At 40.7% G+C, this 19,156-nt stretch overlaps 1 protein-coding gene across 2 annotated transcripts in view; it reads left to right on the plus strand.

The window, feature by feature from the left end:
* LOC122540426 (microtubule-associated protein RP/EB family member 3-like) overlaps window positions 1-19,156 on the plus strand; it is a 51,110-nt gene that overhangs the window by 1,078 nt on the left and 30,876 nt on the right. For both annotated transcript variants that reach the window (XM_043676177.1, XM_043676185.1), the window contains exon 2: window positions 9,272-9,399. In XM_043676177.1, the coding sequence (XP_043532112.1) occupies window positions 9,272-9,399 (128 nt within the window). The remainder of the gene's footprint in view (window positions 1-9,271; window positions 9,400-19,156) is intronic.

Raw genomic sequence — 19,156 nt, forward strand, 5'->3', positions numbered from 1 at the left:
CCCCTCTCCGTTTCCCACCTTGCCCCTCTACCCCCAAACCTATTGCATTACCTGGAAAGCACGATAATTTGGAATTGTTAGCCTTAGCTCCACCACCTAGTATAGTTATAGCATGATAACTTGCAATAGCTAACTGGGCCTTTGCTCAGATGAATTACTGTACCTGATCTTTTATAGCAATGCAACCTCAATTTTTCAAAATATGGATGTTGAATTGACTACTTTATTCAATGATTTAGATATCCAAGTTACGCCTAACTGCTTGATGTCTATCAAAATTTGAAATTTATTGTTTTTGTTCTGAAGCTGTATTGGCTTCTGTTTGCACTTGGGATTTTTCCGATCATTGTTTATCTGTGCCTCATTTGTGCCTACCTCTAGCCTGCAAGTGATTTACAACAAATGGTTGGGCAAGCTTGCATGAGTCAGCAAGAAGTTATTGTTATAATTGGATGTTGATCGGGCTGGAGTCATACCCACTTTTCTCAGAGAGAGAGAGAATGGCTAGTATATGGCTTTTTTTTAAGTAGACCCTCTGAATTCTGTCTGCCCATTGTGCTGACCAGTTATGTACATCTCTACACCACACCTTTTTAGCAGCCTATTTATAACAAGGTAAAATGGCAGTGGGTGGGTAAAATCAATGAATGTCTTGATGCAGTTGAACAAGAATGCATTGAGCTTAAATTTCTTTAATGTCCATTGTTGGATGGAGCCATACAATAAAAGGATAGTAATATTTTGGATTTAATGAATACAGTAATGAATTACAGTGGGTATATGTGATGTCTGGACAGTGTAGTAACCTTGTACCTTTTAGTCAACAGAATCCTACTTATTGGATGGACTTTGGCAGCATATGTACTAAAAGTGGAACGATATTGAAGGTTAGCAATGCCTTTGGGCAAGCCCAACCAGCCTAGATGTTGGTATGGCTGCCTTGAATGTGGGGAGGCCTCTTGTGGTGTAATAGTAATGTCCCTAACCCTGCAGTGGAGGCTCAGGTTCAAGTCCCACCTGCTGAGAGGTATGTAGAAACATGTTTGAACAGGCTGATTAGAAAAATAGATCAATTTGTTTTTGCACCATTGGCCCTTCATCTTCTCCAGTTGCTGGCTTTAAGCACCCATTCCAACAAACACTTTCTGCTGCCAGGCAAAATGTAGCAAGGAGAGACCGTGACACCAGTTGGGTGGATGACTTGCTTTATCAAAGGTAATGAGGAGAAAGTGAGGACTGCAGATGCTGGAGATCAGAGCTGAAAATGTGTTGCTGGAAAAGCGCAGCAGGTCAGGCAGCATCCAGCATTCCTGAAGAAGGTCTTATGCCCGAAACGTCGATTCTCCTGTTCCCTGGATGCTGCCTGACCTGCTGCGCTTGTCCAGCAACACATTTTCAGCGCTTATCAAAGGTAATGGCCAGGCAAAGGATTGCATGTGCCAAATGGACCATCTTGCACCAGACCAAACATGTGCCACATCACATTCCATTTATTACTGGTGGTTGGCCAGCTATGGATAAGATAGCAAAGATGTATTGTCCCTTCAAGCCTTGGTCAGCAACCCACCTCAGAGGGAAATTCAGAATTTGAATAGATACCTCACTACTGGCATCGTAGTTCACTGGACCATGACTGATCAACTCTAAGCTCAAAGGCTGCAGTTAGTCAGTGCAAACTGTCTTTTATGTTAAAGCTCTCTTGTGTAGGCAGGAAGTAGAGAAAATGACTGCCACAACTACAGCACATGTAAATCTTGCAGTGATGGGAAAGTATGAATTTTCTTGTACACAAACTGCTTAGAGCATTGATAGTATTGATGATGACATCACCAGATAGCATCCTGAACGATATACTATATTTTTATAGGATAGCATTGATTCCTCCTGAATCAGGGGAGCCTGGAAAGGTTGCTGAGACAAATGCTTGTTTCCCCACTGCCCAGTTTGTTCAACATGGTCAGTGATATCTCTTATTGTGAGCAAACTGCAAACAAGAAACTAGAACACTCAACCTTGCTTGTAACGGTGTGAAAAGTTCTGCTTGCTGATGTTTAGCTCTGGTGACACACGAATTAGCCAGATTAGGTGTTGGCTACCTTGAATGAGGTATGATTTTTGGAGCAGACGAAGAGATATACAGAACTTGAAAGATTAACTCTGTTTTTCTTCTCACAGATACTGCCAGACCTGCTGTGTTTCTCCAGCATTGTTTGCAGTTTTCTAGCATCTTTAGTACTTTGCTTTTTTTCAAGAGTACATACTTGACATTTGAGTACATCTTGTCTCCCCTTCCCCCTCTCAAGATCGTCAGCACTTGTGCTCCAACCCTGAAGGCTAATCCAACTGATATGGCTGTGTTCTATACAGATATCTGTGAACTCATGCAAAATTGTCATCCTTGGCCATTTCAATGCCAGGGTTGACTGTGACAGTCTGGTGTGAAAGGGAATGTTTGAAAACCATGGAGTTGTAATCTATAATTTAAAAAGGTGTCTACTCTTGAACTCTGCAAAAAAAAGACTTCACAACCGGTACTTGCATCTTCAAGACTACATGGATGTAGTCTCGTACATAGCGTTGGCACCCGATGGGCGGCTACTTGGTGCGCTGAATGATCTGCATTCTCGTCCTGGCTATGACCGAGTTTACTCAAAGCTAAACTTGCATTTGAAGCTGAAGAGAAATGAACCAACCAATGGCTGTCTTTTGTTTTGCATCATTCAGGTTCAGTGTGAACTTACACGCACTGGGGGAAGCCAGATAAATTTATACATAGCTTGCTTTCTTTACAGCCAGAGCATGTACACAGTGCTAAAACAAAATAAAGAACTGCAGATGCTGGAGATGTGAACAAACAAATTACTGGAGAAGCTCAGCAAGTCTGGTAGCATCTCTGGCAGTGACAGTGCTGATGCAGAGTCACAGGACTTGAAATGTTAACTGCAGTTCTCCCACAGATGCTGCCAGTCCTGCTGAGTTCCTCCAGCACTTTCTTTTTGGTGCAATTTTGTTTCAACTCAACAAAACTGATAGCCATGTGCTTGTTCACTTTTCAGGGTAATGACCAATCTGTCATCCTGCTTGGTTTAAAATTTTAAAACAGCCTTCCTCTTAACTGTCAATCAGCATTAATCGATGCCATAGAGAATGCAATGCCTCTACCAATAACTTGCCAACCAAACTGTTTTCCCCTCTCGTTCAGTATAAATGTTGTTTTTCGCCTTGAATTGGTATTCTTTTGAAATGTCCTGATAAATGCAAGACAAAAAACTTCAACAAAATGTGTGCTTTACAGCAATAGTGCATCTCTAAATGGTTTAAGGTTGAGGATTAAGCAGACTTTGTGTTGTATTATCTCTATTTCAGGGAGAGTAAAACAAAACCTGATGCATAACTGCAATGATGAGTAAAATGCTGTTAGAATTATTCTTGTCTGTTTGGACTATTGCGACCAACCTCTGAAGCAGTGGGGTTTGAACTAGCTACAATTAAATTGCCATGTTTTCATGCTGGGTTTTAAGTCTAAGACATTAAGAAACAAAAGCAAGTGATTTACTTTTGAACTGTATGCAACCTACTGCAAATAGTCTTCTAGTCACATGCTTGTCAACTGTTTTGTTCCCTGCGTGTGAACCTACTTGGGACATTGTTCTGTTTTGTCTGCTATGCCATATTTCATGACTAGTTTAATATGTAATCCTATCAAAAGCTTTGCTAAAATCATAATTTGGAGATGCCGGTGTTGAACTGGGGTGTACAGAGTTAAAAATCACACAACACCAGGTTATAGTCCAACAGGTTTAATTGGAAGCACACTAGCTTTCGGAGCAACGCTCCTTCATCAGGTGATGAATCACCTGATGAAGGAGCATCGCTCCGAAAGCTAGTGTGCTTCCAGTTAAACCTGTTGGACTATAACCTGGTCTTGTGATTTTAACTTTGCTAAAATCCATATGGACCATATTAAATGCACTATTCTGATTGCTATCCTTGTTACCATTTCACCATTTGATTGTCAGTCAAACCCAATCTTTCCTTAACCTGTCGTTCTAAATCTATATACGAATATAGATCTGGAGGTGCAGGTGTATAATTTCTTGAAGGTGGATTGCAGATAGACACTGTGAAGAAAGCGTTTGGCATGCTTGCCTTCATTGGTCAGTGCACTGAGTACAGGAGTTAGGATGTCATGTTGCGATTGTGCAGGACATTGAGGCCAATCTTAGAATACTGCATTCAATTCTGGCCTCCCTGCTGTAGGAAAGATGTTTAATTTGTAAATCATTTCTGAATCGACGTTTCGGGCATAAGCCCTTCTTCAGGAATTCCTGAAGAAGGGCTTATGCCCGAAACGTCGATTCTCCTGTTCCCTGGATGCTGCCTGACCTGCTGCGCTTTTCCAGCAACACATTTTCAGCTCTGATCTCCAGCATCTGCAGACCTCACTTTCTCCTCAAATCATTTCTGAACCCTTTCAAGGTTGTTGCCATGGTTAGAAGATTTGATCGAGAGAGAGAGAGGCTGAATAGTCTGGGACTTCTTTCGCTTTAGTGTCAGAGGCCAAGGAGTGACTTTTTATAGAGGTTTATATGTCCATGAGTGGCATGGATAGGGTGAATAGCCAAAATCTATCTACAGAATAGGGAAGTCCAAAATTGGAGGATATAGATAAGAGGGGAAAGATTTAAAAGGAACCTAAGGGTTTTCACGTAGAGGGTGGTATGTCCATAGAATGAGCTACCAGAGGCAGTGATGGAGGCAGGTGCAATTAAAACATTTAAAAGGCATCTGGGTAGGTATATGAATAGGAAGGGTTTAGAGGGATGTGGGCCAAATGCTGGCAAATGGGACTAGATCAATTTAGGATGAGTTAGACCGTGGGGTCTGTTTCCGTGCTGTACAACTGATTCTTGTTATCCTATACCTCAGAATTTTTGCCAATAATTTTCCGACCTGAGTTTAGCCTCACTGACATGTAATAAATCAGTCATTCTCTTTCTCCCTTTTTAAACAAGGTTATACCATTTGAAGTCCAATCCTTCGGTACCACAGCTGAAGCTAGTGAGGATGGCAAAATAGTGGTCAGAATCTCCACTCTTTCTTCTCTTCCTTCCTTTAACAGTCTAAAATGCACATCAAGCAGATGTGGGAATTTCTTCACGTTTAAAGATTTTAAACTCTTTAGGATCAGGCTGCAATGACACAATGGATTGACAATGATGTCAGTTAGTTAAAGTGAATACAAATACCCGCCAAAGCTTTGAAGAACTTGCTCAAACATATTCAGGGTTGTATTGTCATTCCCAGGCTGAAGAATAGATTCGGTTCTGTCAAATGCTGCATGGCTTCATCATCTGTCTTCAGCCAAAGAATGACAATGAAATGGTGTATGGGTGTGTAAGCATCAATGCCCTCAAATATTGAGTAACTTCATACCAGTGATATTGAATTTCTACAGAAACAAATTTTTAGGTCTTCACCAATAATTCATTGGGTCAATGCACTAGTCCATCAGGAACAAAACAATATAGACCAGAACTATTGGCATTTCCATTCTCTTATGTTACTAGTTGATCACCAAGGACAATTCTGGTGTCATTACGATGAACGTTTGCAAGCAAAGAAAAGTGGCATCAGTTTCCCCCAAGCAGCCAGTTGTAATGGGTGTAGCGACGGTCATGTTGAAAACAGAAAAATAGATTTTGGGGGCAGGAGTGGGATATTTTGATATGCTGTTTAATAATGTCAAACTCAACATTAAATAAGGATGTCTACAATTGGCTTTAATCACAATTTGACAATATGGATAACAATTAACTATAAGATCAATATTAAATCATTAAAGCTGGAGTATTTAACCAGTTTATTTCTCAAATCCTATCCAACTGTTAAAACCAGAATGCTATTGTGAATATTTAACATCACTTTGGGGAGATGAGCTTTTGTTATCTTGGGCAGGAAAGTTCCAAAAATGTCTATGAACCAAGTGCTGAGTCACGCAGTGTTTTAGTCAATTTAATCATGACTCCTTTTTCAACACTCTATCAAGTTGTTCTCCACCTGAAAACAAAGGTCCTAGTGGGAGTAAGATTGTTTCCTTCTGTAAGTGCACAGTAAGCAAATCAACTTCCAAGTGTTGTTTATCATTTTAGCAGTAGTTTCTGTTGTAGGCAGTATTTTTGCATTTTATAGTTTTGCACATTGAGCAAAAAGTTCTTTTCACGTTTAGCCTTATTTTGTAATGTTGCAATGTGACAAAAACATTACTTATCTGCTGAATTCAAAATAGACAAAAAAAGTAAAGCAAGCATACTTGAACATGTAATCAGAATTTTGATAAATATTATGCTACTCTTTCTCATTTTAATGTGAGTGAAGTTGCCATAGTCCCAGAGGACAATAGAGCTGCTGCTCTCATTAGAAAGAGATAACTGGTGTTAGTTTAACCATGTGTCAAGTGAGGGGTGAGGTTGAGAAGGCGAGTCCTTAATTGTAACTTCATCCAGTGCGAGAATTGAACACGCTGTTGGTTTCACTCTATATCACAAACAGCTAACTGACCCCCAAATATAATATTTCCATATTTGTTATTAAGTAAAATAAAGCTTTCTGATACAACGAAACAAAGCTCTTAAAAATGGATTTCTCAACTGATTCTGAAGCTGAAATAATTTTAGTATGATAGAAAATATTGTCTGCAGGACCTTGTTACTTGACCAATGAATAAAAATTCATGCTCCTTCTAAACCATGGTAATCATCTGTAAAATTAATTTCAAGCCATTGCATTATATTACTGCAAAAATGCATCTGACATACTTGATGCTGTTTTATTTTTGTTTTTCTTCAGCACTGTGGTTTGCTTTAAATGCAAAATGAAACAGGTTCATGTGAGAATAAAACGTATTCTGAAATCTTGGTGTGGATATTTTTAGAAACTGTGCATAGTGGATCATGGAAGATGGATTAGATACACATTTATGAAAATGTTCTTCTGTAACATGTTTTATGGCAATTTAATTTTCATTTATTGTTTCATTAAAGTCCACTGAATGCATATTGCAGGTTAGAAATGATCTTGGAATAACATTTACTTTGTCACTTGATGATATAACTAAATAATTTGTACATCAGAGTTCAAAGAATTTGCATTTAAAGTATCACTTTCTTACCCTAAGTCCTCCTACAGTCTCACCACTTCTTCACTACCTGTCCGTCCTGCTTATCCTTGTGTCATTTGCAAGCTTAGCACTGAATCCGTCAGTGCCATTGTCCAGATTGTTAATGTATAATGTGAATAGTTGTGGTTCAGAACCATGTGTACGTTTTAGGTTTATGGAAAATAATAAAATATGGCTTGCCAAAAAAAGGGTTTTGGGTGGAGGAGGGCAAATTGAAGTGTCATTAACATGACATTTTAAAATGAACAGTAAGTGGTTGAGGGGGGATTTGGTGCATTTTCCTTCCTCCCATGGTGTGAAACTGGGCATCTGCACAGCCTGGGAGGGTAGTTGAGTCAGGAAATTTCTCAACTTTAAAAAGTACTTAGATGACTTGAATATCCTAATATTCAAGGCTATGGACCATGTGCTGGAAAGTGGGATTAGTATGGATTTACAATAGTTTTGTCATTGTAGACTTGATGGCCAAAAGGCCTATGTTATACTACCAATACGCTGAAACAAGTGGATGCTGCTGACATCCTCATTGTGAAATCGATAGGAAGTTGACACGCATTGCACCTGTAGAATCATTTGTGGTTCTGCTGACATTGTGGTGCACTAGTTGAACCCATACCACTCACTCGCTCACCTGGATTGCTTACTGCTTTCCCCCTCTGAATCCCTCAATGCGTCCCTCCACTTGGCACCTTTCTCTCTCGTTCTCGAATGGTATACAGTGAGGGAGCAGAGTGGTGAACAGTTGGAAAACATGTGCCTGGACCAGATGATCAATAAACAAAGTGGCATATGGGGAGATGATGTGAATGTGGATCGCATTATTTTTAACTTGAGCTGTAGTGTTCAATATTCTTTGAAAATTGCAATCTTTAAATATCAATTTATTCACCAGGCTAAGTAATATCTCAAGACTTGGCAGACCTGAGAAAGGTGTAAAAGAGCACTTTTTTGGTACTGCTCTTGTTAAAATATCTCTGAATTGATAATATTACAGATGGTCTTATTTTTTACAGGCTGTTATCTTCAGCACTACTGGCAGTGATGTCACAGGCACTGTGACTCCATGTTGGGGTGAATGTACCCCTGCAATGTCAACAAACGCAGCTTTACATTGTATTAGCTGTTGCAATACACTTGCCTCTGAATCAGAAGATTCTGGGTTCAAGAGCTTGAGCACAAAAATCAAGCCTGACATTTCCAGTGCAGTATTTCTTCAGTAATGTACATTGTTGATGGCCATCTTTAAAACAAGACATTGCAAAGAGGCCCCATCAGTCTGCTCAGGTGGATGTAAATGCCACGGCACTTTTTCACAACCATAAGTTCCACTGTGTTCTGATCAATATAACTCCTTCAAATAACATCACATAAATTAGGTTATCAGATGGCTGTTTATGGGAATTTGAGTGCATATTTGCTTTTAAATTTCAAGTTTCTTGGTATGTGAGCCTGGTTGGCAAAGCCAGAATTTATTTACCTTTTGCCCTTGAACTTGAAGGAGTTGCTAACCATTTAGGGCAGTTAGGGGAATCAGCAACATCAGTGGAAAGTTAGCAGAGGTCCTTCCCTCAGGATTTAGTGAACCAGATGGGTTTTTGCACCAGTTGATCACCTTCGAGGAAAAAAAATTCCAAATTCTATTAATTAAATTTAAATTCCACCAGTTGCCATGATACTATTTTAATTTGTGTCCCCAGACATTAGCCTGAACTTCTGGATTTTAGTTCACTGGCATTACCACTGTCTCCGCTTGATTTTATTTACTATCTTAGAACAGAGGTTATACTTCTGAAAATGCTTCTTCAACTGGAAGTGATTTGGGGTGCTTGGTGTATTGTGAAAAGCCCTGTATAAATACAAATATTTCTTACTATTTCAAGCCCCCTTTTGCCAATCATAATTTTTTCCTGAGCTCCACATATATTTATAATAACTGTTCTGTCTGTATCCATATGTATTGAAGTCTCGAGCAATTTGTCAAAGCAGTTCCTTTCTTTTTGTTCTTAAACCTGTTTGATAGAGAGCTTATCTCGTGCTCTGTTTTTGATTTGACTTTATTTCCACCTTCTTAACTTGCTCTTTGTTTTACAGCTGTGGCATGGCAGTGAACGTGTATTCCACCTCTGTGACAAGTGAAAATCTGAGCCGACATGATATGTTGTCATGGGTCAATGACTCCTTGCAGCTCAATTACACCAAGATTGAGCAACTCTGCTCAGGTACTAAGATGGAGATGTATTTTTTTTTTAAAAGAAATTGCAAATCTCTGATTTTGAGTTCTAATGCTTTGGTCATTTTTATGGGCATTGAAAATAAAAATTAATCCTTAAAGTACTTGGTATTATATCTGTCATTTCAGATGTTTATGAACTAAGTCACAATATATTTTTTCTTAGTTACTTATTTCAATATTACCATCTGACTTGCTTCTAAATGAGGAAGAGTGGAAAAAATAAAGTGAATACATGTCATACAGTGGGTCCACAGTATTTTCTCCTGTCAAAGCTGAGTTTGTCGTATCTTGTTGCTTCTGCTTGTAAGGCACAAAATGCTAAAATAGTTTTTCAGTGTGAATCCATTTTCTGAGCAGCACAAATATCAAATTTCTGATGAATTGTTAATAGATGACACAAGTGGGATAGTGATAATCCTTATGTGTTTATGAATGAAGAATATTAGAATATAGAACTAGAGTACAGTACAGGCCGTTCGGTGCTCGATGGTGTGCTGACCTGTGCAATAAATCTGATTCCCATATAACCTAACAGTAGTGAGTCTGCTACTGTTGCAGGCAGGCCATTCCATGCCTCTATGACTGAGTGAAGAAACTACCCCAATATCTGTCTTAAATCTATCATTCCTCAATTTAAAGCTATGTCCCCTTGTGTTAGTCTTCAGCATCTGAGGAAAAAGGTTCTCACTGTCCACCGTATCTAACTTTGATTATCTTATACGTCTTGATTACGTCACCTCTCGACCTTCTCTCCATTAAAAACAGCCTCAGTTTCCTCAGCCTTTCCTTGTAAGGCCTTCCTTCCATACCAGGCGAAAGTGAGGACTGCAGATGCTGGAGATCAGAGTCAAGATTAAGTGGTGTTGGAAAAGCACAGCAGGTCAGGCAGCATCTGAGAAGCAGGAAAATCGACTTTTCGGGCAGGAGCCCCTCATCAGAAATGAGGCTGGGAGCCTCTGGGATGGAGCCCCCTCCCATTTATCCCTCCACCTTAGAGGCTCCCAGCCTCATTTCCGATGAGGGGCTCTTGTCCGAAACGTCGATTTTATTTATTTATTTTTTTCCTGCTCCTCGGATGCTGCCTTACCTGCTGTGCTTTTCCAGCACCACTCTAATCTTGACTTCCTTTCATACCAGGCAACAACCTAGTGAATTTCCTCTGAACCCTTTCCAATGCTTCCACCTCCTTCCTATAATGCAGTGACCAGAACTGCACGCAGTACTCTAGGTGCAGCCTTACCAGTGTCTTGTACAGCTGAAACAAGACCTCATGGCTCCGAAACTCAATCCCCCCCACCAATAAACACCAACACACCATATGCTGCCTTAACAACCCTATCAACCTGGGTGGCAACTTTCAGGGATTTATGCACCTGGATGCTGAGATCTCTGTTTGTTTGCACTGCCAAGAATTTTAACATTAGCCCAGTACTGTGCATTCCTGTTACTACTTCCGAAGTGAACTACCCCTCATTTTCCCGCATTAAACTTCGTTTCCCACTTCTCAGCCCAGCTCTGCATCTTAACTACGTCCCTCTGTAACCCACAACATCCTTTGGCATTATCCACAACTCTGCCTACCTTAGTGTTATCTGCAAATTTACTAACCCATCCTTCTACGCCCACCTCCAGATCATTTATAAAAATGACAAACAGCAGTGGCCCCAAAATAGATCCTTGTGTCACACCACTGGTTACTGAGCTCCAGGATGAACCTTTCCCAACAATCTCCATTCCCTCTCTCCTTTCGCTTAGCCAATTTCTGATCTAAATCACTTTCAATCACAAAACTCTGTATTTTGTGTAATAGCCTACTGTGTGGAACCTTGTCAAATGCCTTACTGGAGTCCATCTACACCACATCATCCAGCTTACTTTCATCACCTGTTTTGTGACCTTCTTGAAGAATTTAGGTTAGTGAGGTACGACCTACCCTTCTCAAAACCATGTTGACTCTCCTTGATCAAATTATTCCTTTCCAGATTATTATAAATCCTATCTCTTATAACCTTTTCCAACACCTTGCTCACAATTGAAGTAAGGCTTTGCTGGCCTATACATACCAGGGTTGTCTCGACTCCCCTTCTTAGAATCAGAGCGATGTACAGCACCGAAACAGACCCTTCAGTCCAACTCATCCATGCCGACCAGATATCCCAACTCAGTCTAGTCCCACGTGCCAGCACCCAGCCCATATCACTCCTCTGTTTTCACTCAAGAAAAGGACAGTATTGTAGAGGAGAAGAATGAGGTACGAGATATTAGACTAGAAACAATCGAGGTTAGTTAAGAACGGGTGTTAGCAATTCTAGAAGGAGTGAAAGTGGGCAAGACCCTTGGGCCGGATGGGATCTCTCTGAGGATTCTCTAGGAAGCTAGGGAGGAGATAGCAGAGCCTTTGGCTTGGATATTTGAGTCTTCATTGTCTACAGGTTTAGTACCAGAGAACTGAAGGATTGCAAATGTGCCCTTGTTCAAGAAGGGCAGTAGAGATGACCCAGGTAATTATAGACGAGTGAGCTTTACTTCTGTTGTAGGAAAGGTTTTGGAAAAGATTATAAGAGATGAGATTTATAATCATCTGGCAAGCAACACTTTGATTTCAGATAGTTAACATGGTTTTGTCAAGGGTAAGCCATGTCTCACAAACCTCATTGAATTTTTTGAGAAGGTGACCAAGCATGTCAATGAAAGGGCAGTTGACGTGGTATACATGGACTTCAGTAAAGCCTTTGATAAGGTTCCACGTGGTAGGCTTTGGAGAAAATGCTGAGGCATGGGATTGAGGGTAATTTAGCAGTTTGGATTAGAAACTGGCTTTCTGAAAGAAAGCAGCGAGTGGTAGTTGATGGAAAATATGCAGCCTGAAGTCTGGTTACTAGTGGTGTGAAACAAGGATCTGTTTTGGGATCACTACTGTTTGTGATTTTTATAAATGACTTAGATGCAGGCTTAGTGGATGGATTATTAAATTTGCAGATGACACTAAAGTCGGTGGAGTAGTGGACAGTTCAGAAGAATGTTACAGGTTGCAGGGGGACTTGGATAAGCTGCAGGATTGGGCTGAGAGGTGGCAAATGGAGTTCAATGCAGCTAAATGTGAGGTGATGCACTTTGGGAAGAATAACAGGAAGGCAGAGCACTGGGTCAGTGGAAAGATTCTTGGTAGTGTGGATGTGCAGAGGGATCTTGGTGTCCATGTACATCCCTGAAAGTTGCCCCCCAGGTTGATAGTGCTGTTAAGGAGGCATACAGTGTGTTAGGTTTCATTGGTAGAGGGTTTGAGTTCCGGAGCCACAAAATCATGCTGCAACGATACAAAACGTTAGTGCAGCCACACTTGGAATATTGTGTACAGTTCTGGTCGTCCTATTTCGGGAAGGATGTGGAAGCATTGGAAAAGGTGCAGAGGAGATTTATGAGGATGTTGCCTGGACTGGAGGGAAGGTTTTATGAGGAAAGGCTGAGAGACTTGGGTCCCTTCTCATTGGAAAGAAGGAGGCTAAGAGGGGATTTGATAGAGACAGACAAGATGATCAGAGGATTAGATAGGGTAGACAGTGAAAGTCTTTTTCCTAGGATGATGGCGTAAGCTTGTGCGAGGGGGCATAACTACAACTTGAGGGGTGACAGATTTAAGACAAATGTCAGGCAGGTTCTTTACACAGAGTGGTAAGGGCATGGAATGCCCTACCTGTCAATGTAGTTAACTCAGCCACGTTAGGGAGATTTAAGCAATCCTTGAGTGAGCACATGGATGATGTTGGGATGGTGTAGGGGGACGAACTGAGGATAGTTCACGGGTCGGCGCAACATCGAGGGACAAAGGGCCTATTCTGCGCTGTATTGTTCTATGTTCAAGCCTTTCCTACTCATACACCCATAGAGATGCCTTTTAAATATTGCAATTGTACTAGTCTTCACCACTTCCTCTAGCAGCTCATTCCATACACGCACCACCCTCTGCGTGAAAACATTGCCCCTTAGGTTCCTTTTATATCTTTCCCCTCTACCCTAAACCTATGCCCTCTAGTTCTGAACTTCCCCACCCCAGTGAAGAGACTTTGTTTTTCTATCCCCTCATGATTTTATAAAACATTATAAGGTCACCCCTCAGCCTCCAACGCTCCAGGAAAAACAGCCCCAGCCTATTCAACCTCTCCTTATAGCTCAAGCCTTCCAATCCTGGCAACATCCTTGTAAATCTTTTCTGAACCCTTCCAAGTTTCACAAAATCCTTCCAATAGGAAGGGGACCAGAATTGCACGCAGTATTCTAAAAGTGGCCTAACCAATGTCCTGTACAGCTGCAATGTGACCTCCTAACTCCTGTACTCTTTACTCTGACCAGTAAAGGAAAGCATATCAAATGCCGCCTTCACTATCCTATCTACCTGCGACTCCACTTTCAAGGAGCTATGAACCTGCACTCCAAGGTCCCTTTGTTCAGCAACACTCCCTAGGACCTTACCATTAAGTGTATAAGTCCTGCTAAGATTTGCTTTCCCAAAATGCAGCACCTCACATTTATATAATTCCATCTGCCACTTCTCAGCCCATTGATCCCGTTGTAATCTGACAACTTTCTTCGCTATCCACGACACCTCAAATTTTGGTGTCATTTGCAAACTTCTAACTATGCCTCTTATGCTCACATCCAAATCATTTATATAAATGACAAAAAGTAGTCTACACCGCACTAATCGTTGTGGCACTCCATTGGTCACAGGCCTCCAGTCTGAGAAACAACTCTCCACCACCACCCTCCGTCTTCTACCTTTGAGCCAGTTCTGTATCTAAGTTGCTTGTTCTCCCTTGCCTTTCCAAATACATGTACATCCTGTCCCTCAGACTTCCCTCCAACAGCTTGCCCACCACCAACATCAGGCTCACTATGACAGCATAAAGATCCAAGCCAAATGCTCTACAATCTCCTCCCTGGCTTCCCAGAGAATCAGAGGATAAATCCCATCCGGCCCTGGGGTCTTGTCTATTTTCAGATCTTCCCTAATTGCTAAAACCTCCTCTTTGTCAACCTCAATCCCACCTAATCTTGTAGCCTGTACCTCCATATTCTCACTAACATTGCCCTTTTCCGATGTGAATACTGACGAAAAGAAAAATATTATTGAGGAAAAATTTAAGAACTTCTTTCAGGGCCTCTATCTCCCACTGCCAGGCACTGAGAAGACAAGAATGGCATACAGGAGTCTAGATGAGGACCTGATGATGGTCTTGTACACCAATACCAGTACCTGTTTCAGATTGAATTACCTTTGCTTTCACTGCAGCATATCAAATATATATTCTTGAGTGACTCATGCATAGAACACCTGGATATTATTTCTCATTCAATGCATTATCACCTGCAGCCCAAAAATTTGAAGTCCAGAGATCATAGCATCCTGAAAGCTTTATTGACCAAACTCAAACAATGTCCTGTTTCACCATCTTATTGTTAAGATAATGCAACAAATTGAGGGCATAAGAACATAAGTGCAAGAGCTTGCTATTTGACGACTCGACCATCCCTGCCATTCTATATCTTGGCTAATCATCCACCTTTGCTGTTTTCTCCTATTATTCCGTTAATGTTATCTGTGTGTTCCAGTCAATCTAGAGCATACTTAGCAACTGAGCTTCCACAGCGCTCTTGGGTATGTTCCGAAGATTCACTACCCTCTGAAGAAATACCTTCTTATCTCAGTACGAAATAGCTTGCCCGGTTAACCTGAGACCCTGGCCTCAGTCTGGAAGTCTCAGCCGCCGTGGACTTGTTCAGGAATTTTATATGTTGCAGTGACGTCACTTCTCGTTCTCGACAATAAAATCCGGTTTCCTTGTAGGGTAGGGCCACCATCCCTGCTGAAACTTTGTTCATTCTTGCCATAGAAAGTATATTCTTATGTAAAAAGACCAAAACTGCAAAAAATACCTGTGCAGTTTTGCTAAAATTCTATTCGATTGAGGCAAAACATCTTAGTCCTATACTTTTCTGTGATAAAGACCAACACATCACTTTCCAAACTCTTTGCTGCACTTGCACTGACTAGTGAACATGGATGCACAGTTCTTTTTGCCATTAATACTTCCCAATCTCTCCTCATTTTAGAAATACTATGCATCTTCTTTCCTCCTACCAAAGTGGCCAATCTTACACTTCTCCACAATATACTGCATCTGCTGTGTTCTTGCTCTTGCACTGGCCTTTTCCAAATCCTCATGAGGCTTTCTCTGTCATTCTGATGATACACATTCCACTTGGATCTGTGTCATCTGCAAATTTAAAAAGATATTTGGTCACCGTATCTAAATCACTTGTATAGATTATGAACAGCTGGGGCTGAAGCACTGATCCTTGTGGCACCCCCATTTGTCAGAGCTTGCCAACCTGACAATGACCCATTTAATCCTAGTCCCTCTTTGCTATTAACCCATCCTCAATCCTGTATATTATCCTCTATTCCAGGTGTTCTAATTTTGTTCGTTAACCTGTGTAGGATCTTACTGAAAGCCTTCTGAAAATCCAGAATATTCTCAAAAAAAACTCAACAGGTTTCTCAAATATAATTTCCCCTTTAATAAATCTGTGTTGACTCTGCCCAATCCTACCTTTTTTCCCCCCTTAAATACTGATGTTAGACAAATAGGTCTGCAGTTCCCCTTTTTTGTCTTTCTTTTCTGAAGTAGTGGGATTTCATTTGCAGCCTTGCAAATTGTAGGCAGCATTACATCAATCCACAATATAGCCAGCTCTTCAGCACTCTGGGATGTAGGTGATTAGATCCAATATTATTTTTTCCTGTTTTATGATATTGTTTTACGTCAGTTTCTTGCTTGATCCTTCAATGTCTGATATTTGAGAGATTTCTAATATCTGCCTCTGTGAAGCCAGGCACATGGTAATTATTTGTCTCGGTCCAGTTATATCTGCAGTGTTTCACCTTTATTGTTAGGCATTCCAACGTCATTCCTTAATGCAGAAAATTCTGAAATAGGTAAATGGCTTGGTTCCAAGAATATCAGATTGGGATGTTATCATCTACTCTAATTCAGAATCGACAATAGCATCCACAACCTTGACCTTTAGCCTTAAACATTGTACTGATGTGATTACAAGCACATTCCTTTTTTGACTATCGTATATACTTGTCATTTTCTCATTATTTGTGAATATTTTGAATGACCTGTGAAACTGCAAACCTGGATCATCATCCTCTATGGAATTAAATGCTTCTGTTAGAACCTAATTGCTTTGGGGACTGGATTCAAATATGATATAGATTGCTGGGTTGAAATGCCTTTGTTTGCAATAGGAAATGTATTTATATTAATTTATTTTGAGCAAACTAAATGCATTTTACATTCAGTATACAAATCAGAATCAGATATTCAGCTCAAATACATATGTGCTACAAAAGTCCAATTAGAGCATGTGAGCATCAATCACTTTAAGATGAGAGCAACAGATGCATGAGGCCACTTCAACTACAGGTTCCCCTTCAAGCTACACACTATCCTGGCAAGGAGCAATATCGCCATTTATTGATTATTGACTCAAAATCCCAGATTTCAAATTCCTGACTAAACTGGATGTACCGATGCCACATGGACTGCAGCAGTTCAAGAAGGCAGCTCACTACCGTCTTCTCGAGGGTATTAAGGATGAGTAATACATTCTGACCGAGCCAGTGATATCCATGTCTGTGAAAGATTTTATTAAAGCTGTCTAGAAGGCTAACCATGTACCTTTCTATTTAAGTTAATTCTCTGCATAAAGCTCAACAACTTGGGCATGAGCCACAGCACAAAAATTCCTTAACTTTAAATTTGTCCTAATTCAAGAGCTACTTTCTCCTGAACTTGTGACAGGCATGGAATACTCATGAGATCTCCTTACGTAAATGTGTTTTATATGACTTCAAAATTCTTGGTGGTACTCCATCTTGGGGGACAAGAGACTAATATTCCGTCATCTAGAAATATAGAAAATAGGAACATCTCGCCCTTCAAGCATGCTCTGCCATTCAATATGATCACGGCTGAACATCCTACTCTACCCTATTTCTAGCTTTCACTCCATACTCATTTATTCCTTTATTCATAAGAATGCTGTCGGACTGCTTGAGAACATACAGTATTTTGACCTCAACTGCTACTCTGGTAGAGAATTTCACAGACTCACCACTGCGTGAGAAATTTCTCTTCACTTCAGTCCTTAATAGCTTGAGAGCCCTGGTTCTGGACTCCCCAATGATTGAGAACTTCCTTCCATGCATTTGCCCAGTCTAGTCCTGTTGGGTATTTTGAAGGTTTCTATGAGATCTCTCCCACCTCCGACTCATTCTTTTAAACTCCAGTGAATATAATCCAAACTGATCCAATCTGTTTTCATATATCAGTTCTGCCAGCCCAGGAATCCACCTGGTAAAATTTTGTTGCCCTTCTTCCATAGCCAGAGCATTCGCTTTATAAGGAGACCAAAACCGCGCACAATAATCACCAAGGCTCGTCAGATTGGAGCAAGACATTCCTGTACTTAAATTCTCATTATGAAGGCCAAAATACCACTTACTGCCTGCTTACTTACCCATATGCTTGGGTATACCATACAGTTATACAAGGTCACAAGTGTCGTTGCACCTCTCCTTTCCCAGTCTATTGCTATTCTGATAATCTGTCTGCCTGTTTTTACTACCTAAGTGAATAACTTCACATTTATCAACATTATTGTTAATTTGCCATGCATTTGCCCATTTATTCAATTTATCCAAATCACACTGACGGATCTCTGCATTCTTGGAGTTTACCTTCCCACTTATTTTCTGCCATCTGCAAACTTGGAAATATTACATTAGGTCCCACATCTAAATCTATATATTTTGTGAAAAGCTAGGGTTTAATTGCTGATCCGTGTAATACTCCACTGGTCACTGGCTGCCATTCAGGAAATAACCTATTTATTCCAACTCTGTTTCCTGTCTGCCAGCCTGTTCTCTCTGTTTATCAGCATACTACCTCCAATCCCACACGTTAATTTTATGCGCTATTCTCTTATGTGGGAATTTACAGTCATAGACATATACAGCATGGAAACAGACCCTTTGGTCCAACTCTTCCATGTCGACCAGTTATCCCAACCCAATCTCGTCCCACCTGCCAGTAGCTGGCCCATATCCCTCCAAACCCTTCCTATTCATATACCCATCCAAATGCCTCTTAAATATTGTAATTGTACCAGCCTCCACCACTTCCTCTGGCAGCTCATTCCATACACATACCACCCCCTGCATGAAAAAGTTGCCCCTTATGTCTCTTTTATATCTTTCCCCTCTCACCCTAAACCTATGCCCTCTAGTTCTGGACTCCCCCCACCCCAGGGAAGGGATTTTGTCTACTTATGTTATCCATGTCACTCATGATTTTATAAACCATTATAAGATCACCCCTCAGACTCCAATGCTCCAGGGAAAACAGCCCCAGCCTACTCAATCCCTCCCTATAGCTCAAATCCTCCAACCCTAGCAACATCCTTGTAAATCTTTTCTGAATCCTTTCAAGTTTCACAACATCTTTCCGAAAGGAAGGAGACCAGAATTGCACACAATATTCCAACAGTGGTCTTACCAATGTCCTGTACAGCTGCAACATGACCTCCCAACTCCTGTACTCAATACGCTGACCAATAAAGGAAAGCATACCAAATTTCACCTTCACTATCCTATCTACCTGTGACTCCACTTT

The sequence above is a fragment of the Chiloscyllium plagiosum genome, chromosome 3, assembly GCF_004010195.1.
Source record: "Chiloscyllium plagiosum isolate BGI_BamShark_2017 chromosome 3, ASM401019v2, whole genome shotgun sequence".
NCBI lineage: Eukaryota > Metazoa > Chordata > Chondrichthyes > Orectolobiformes > Hemiscylliidae > Chiloscyllium > Chiloscyllium plagiosum.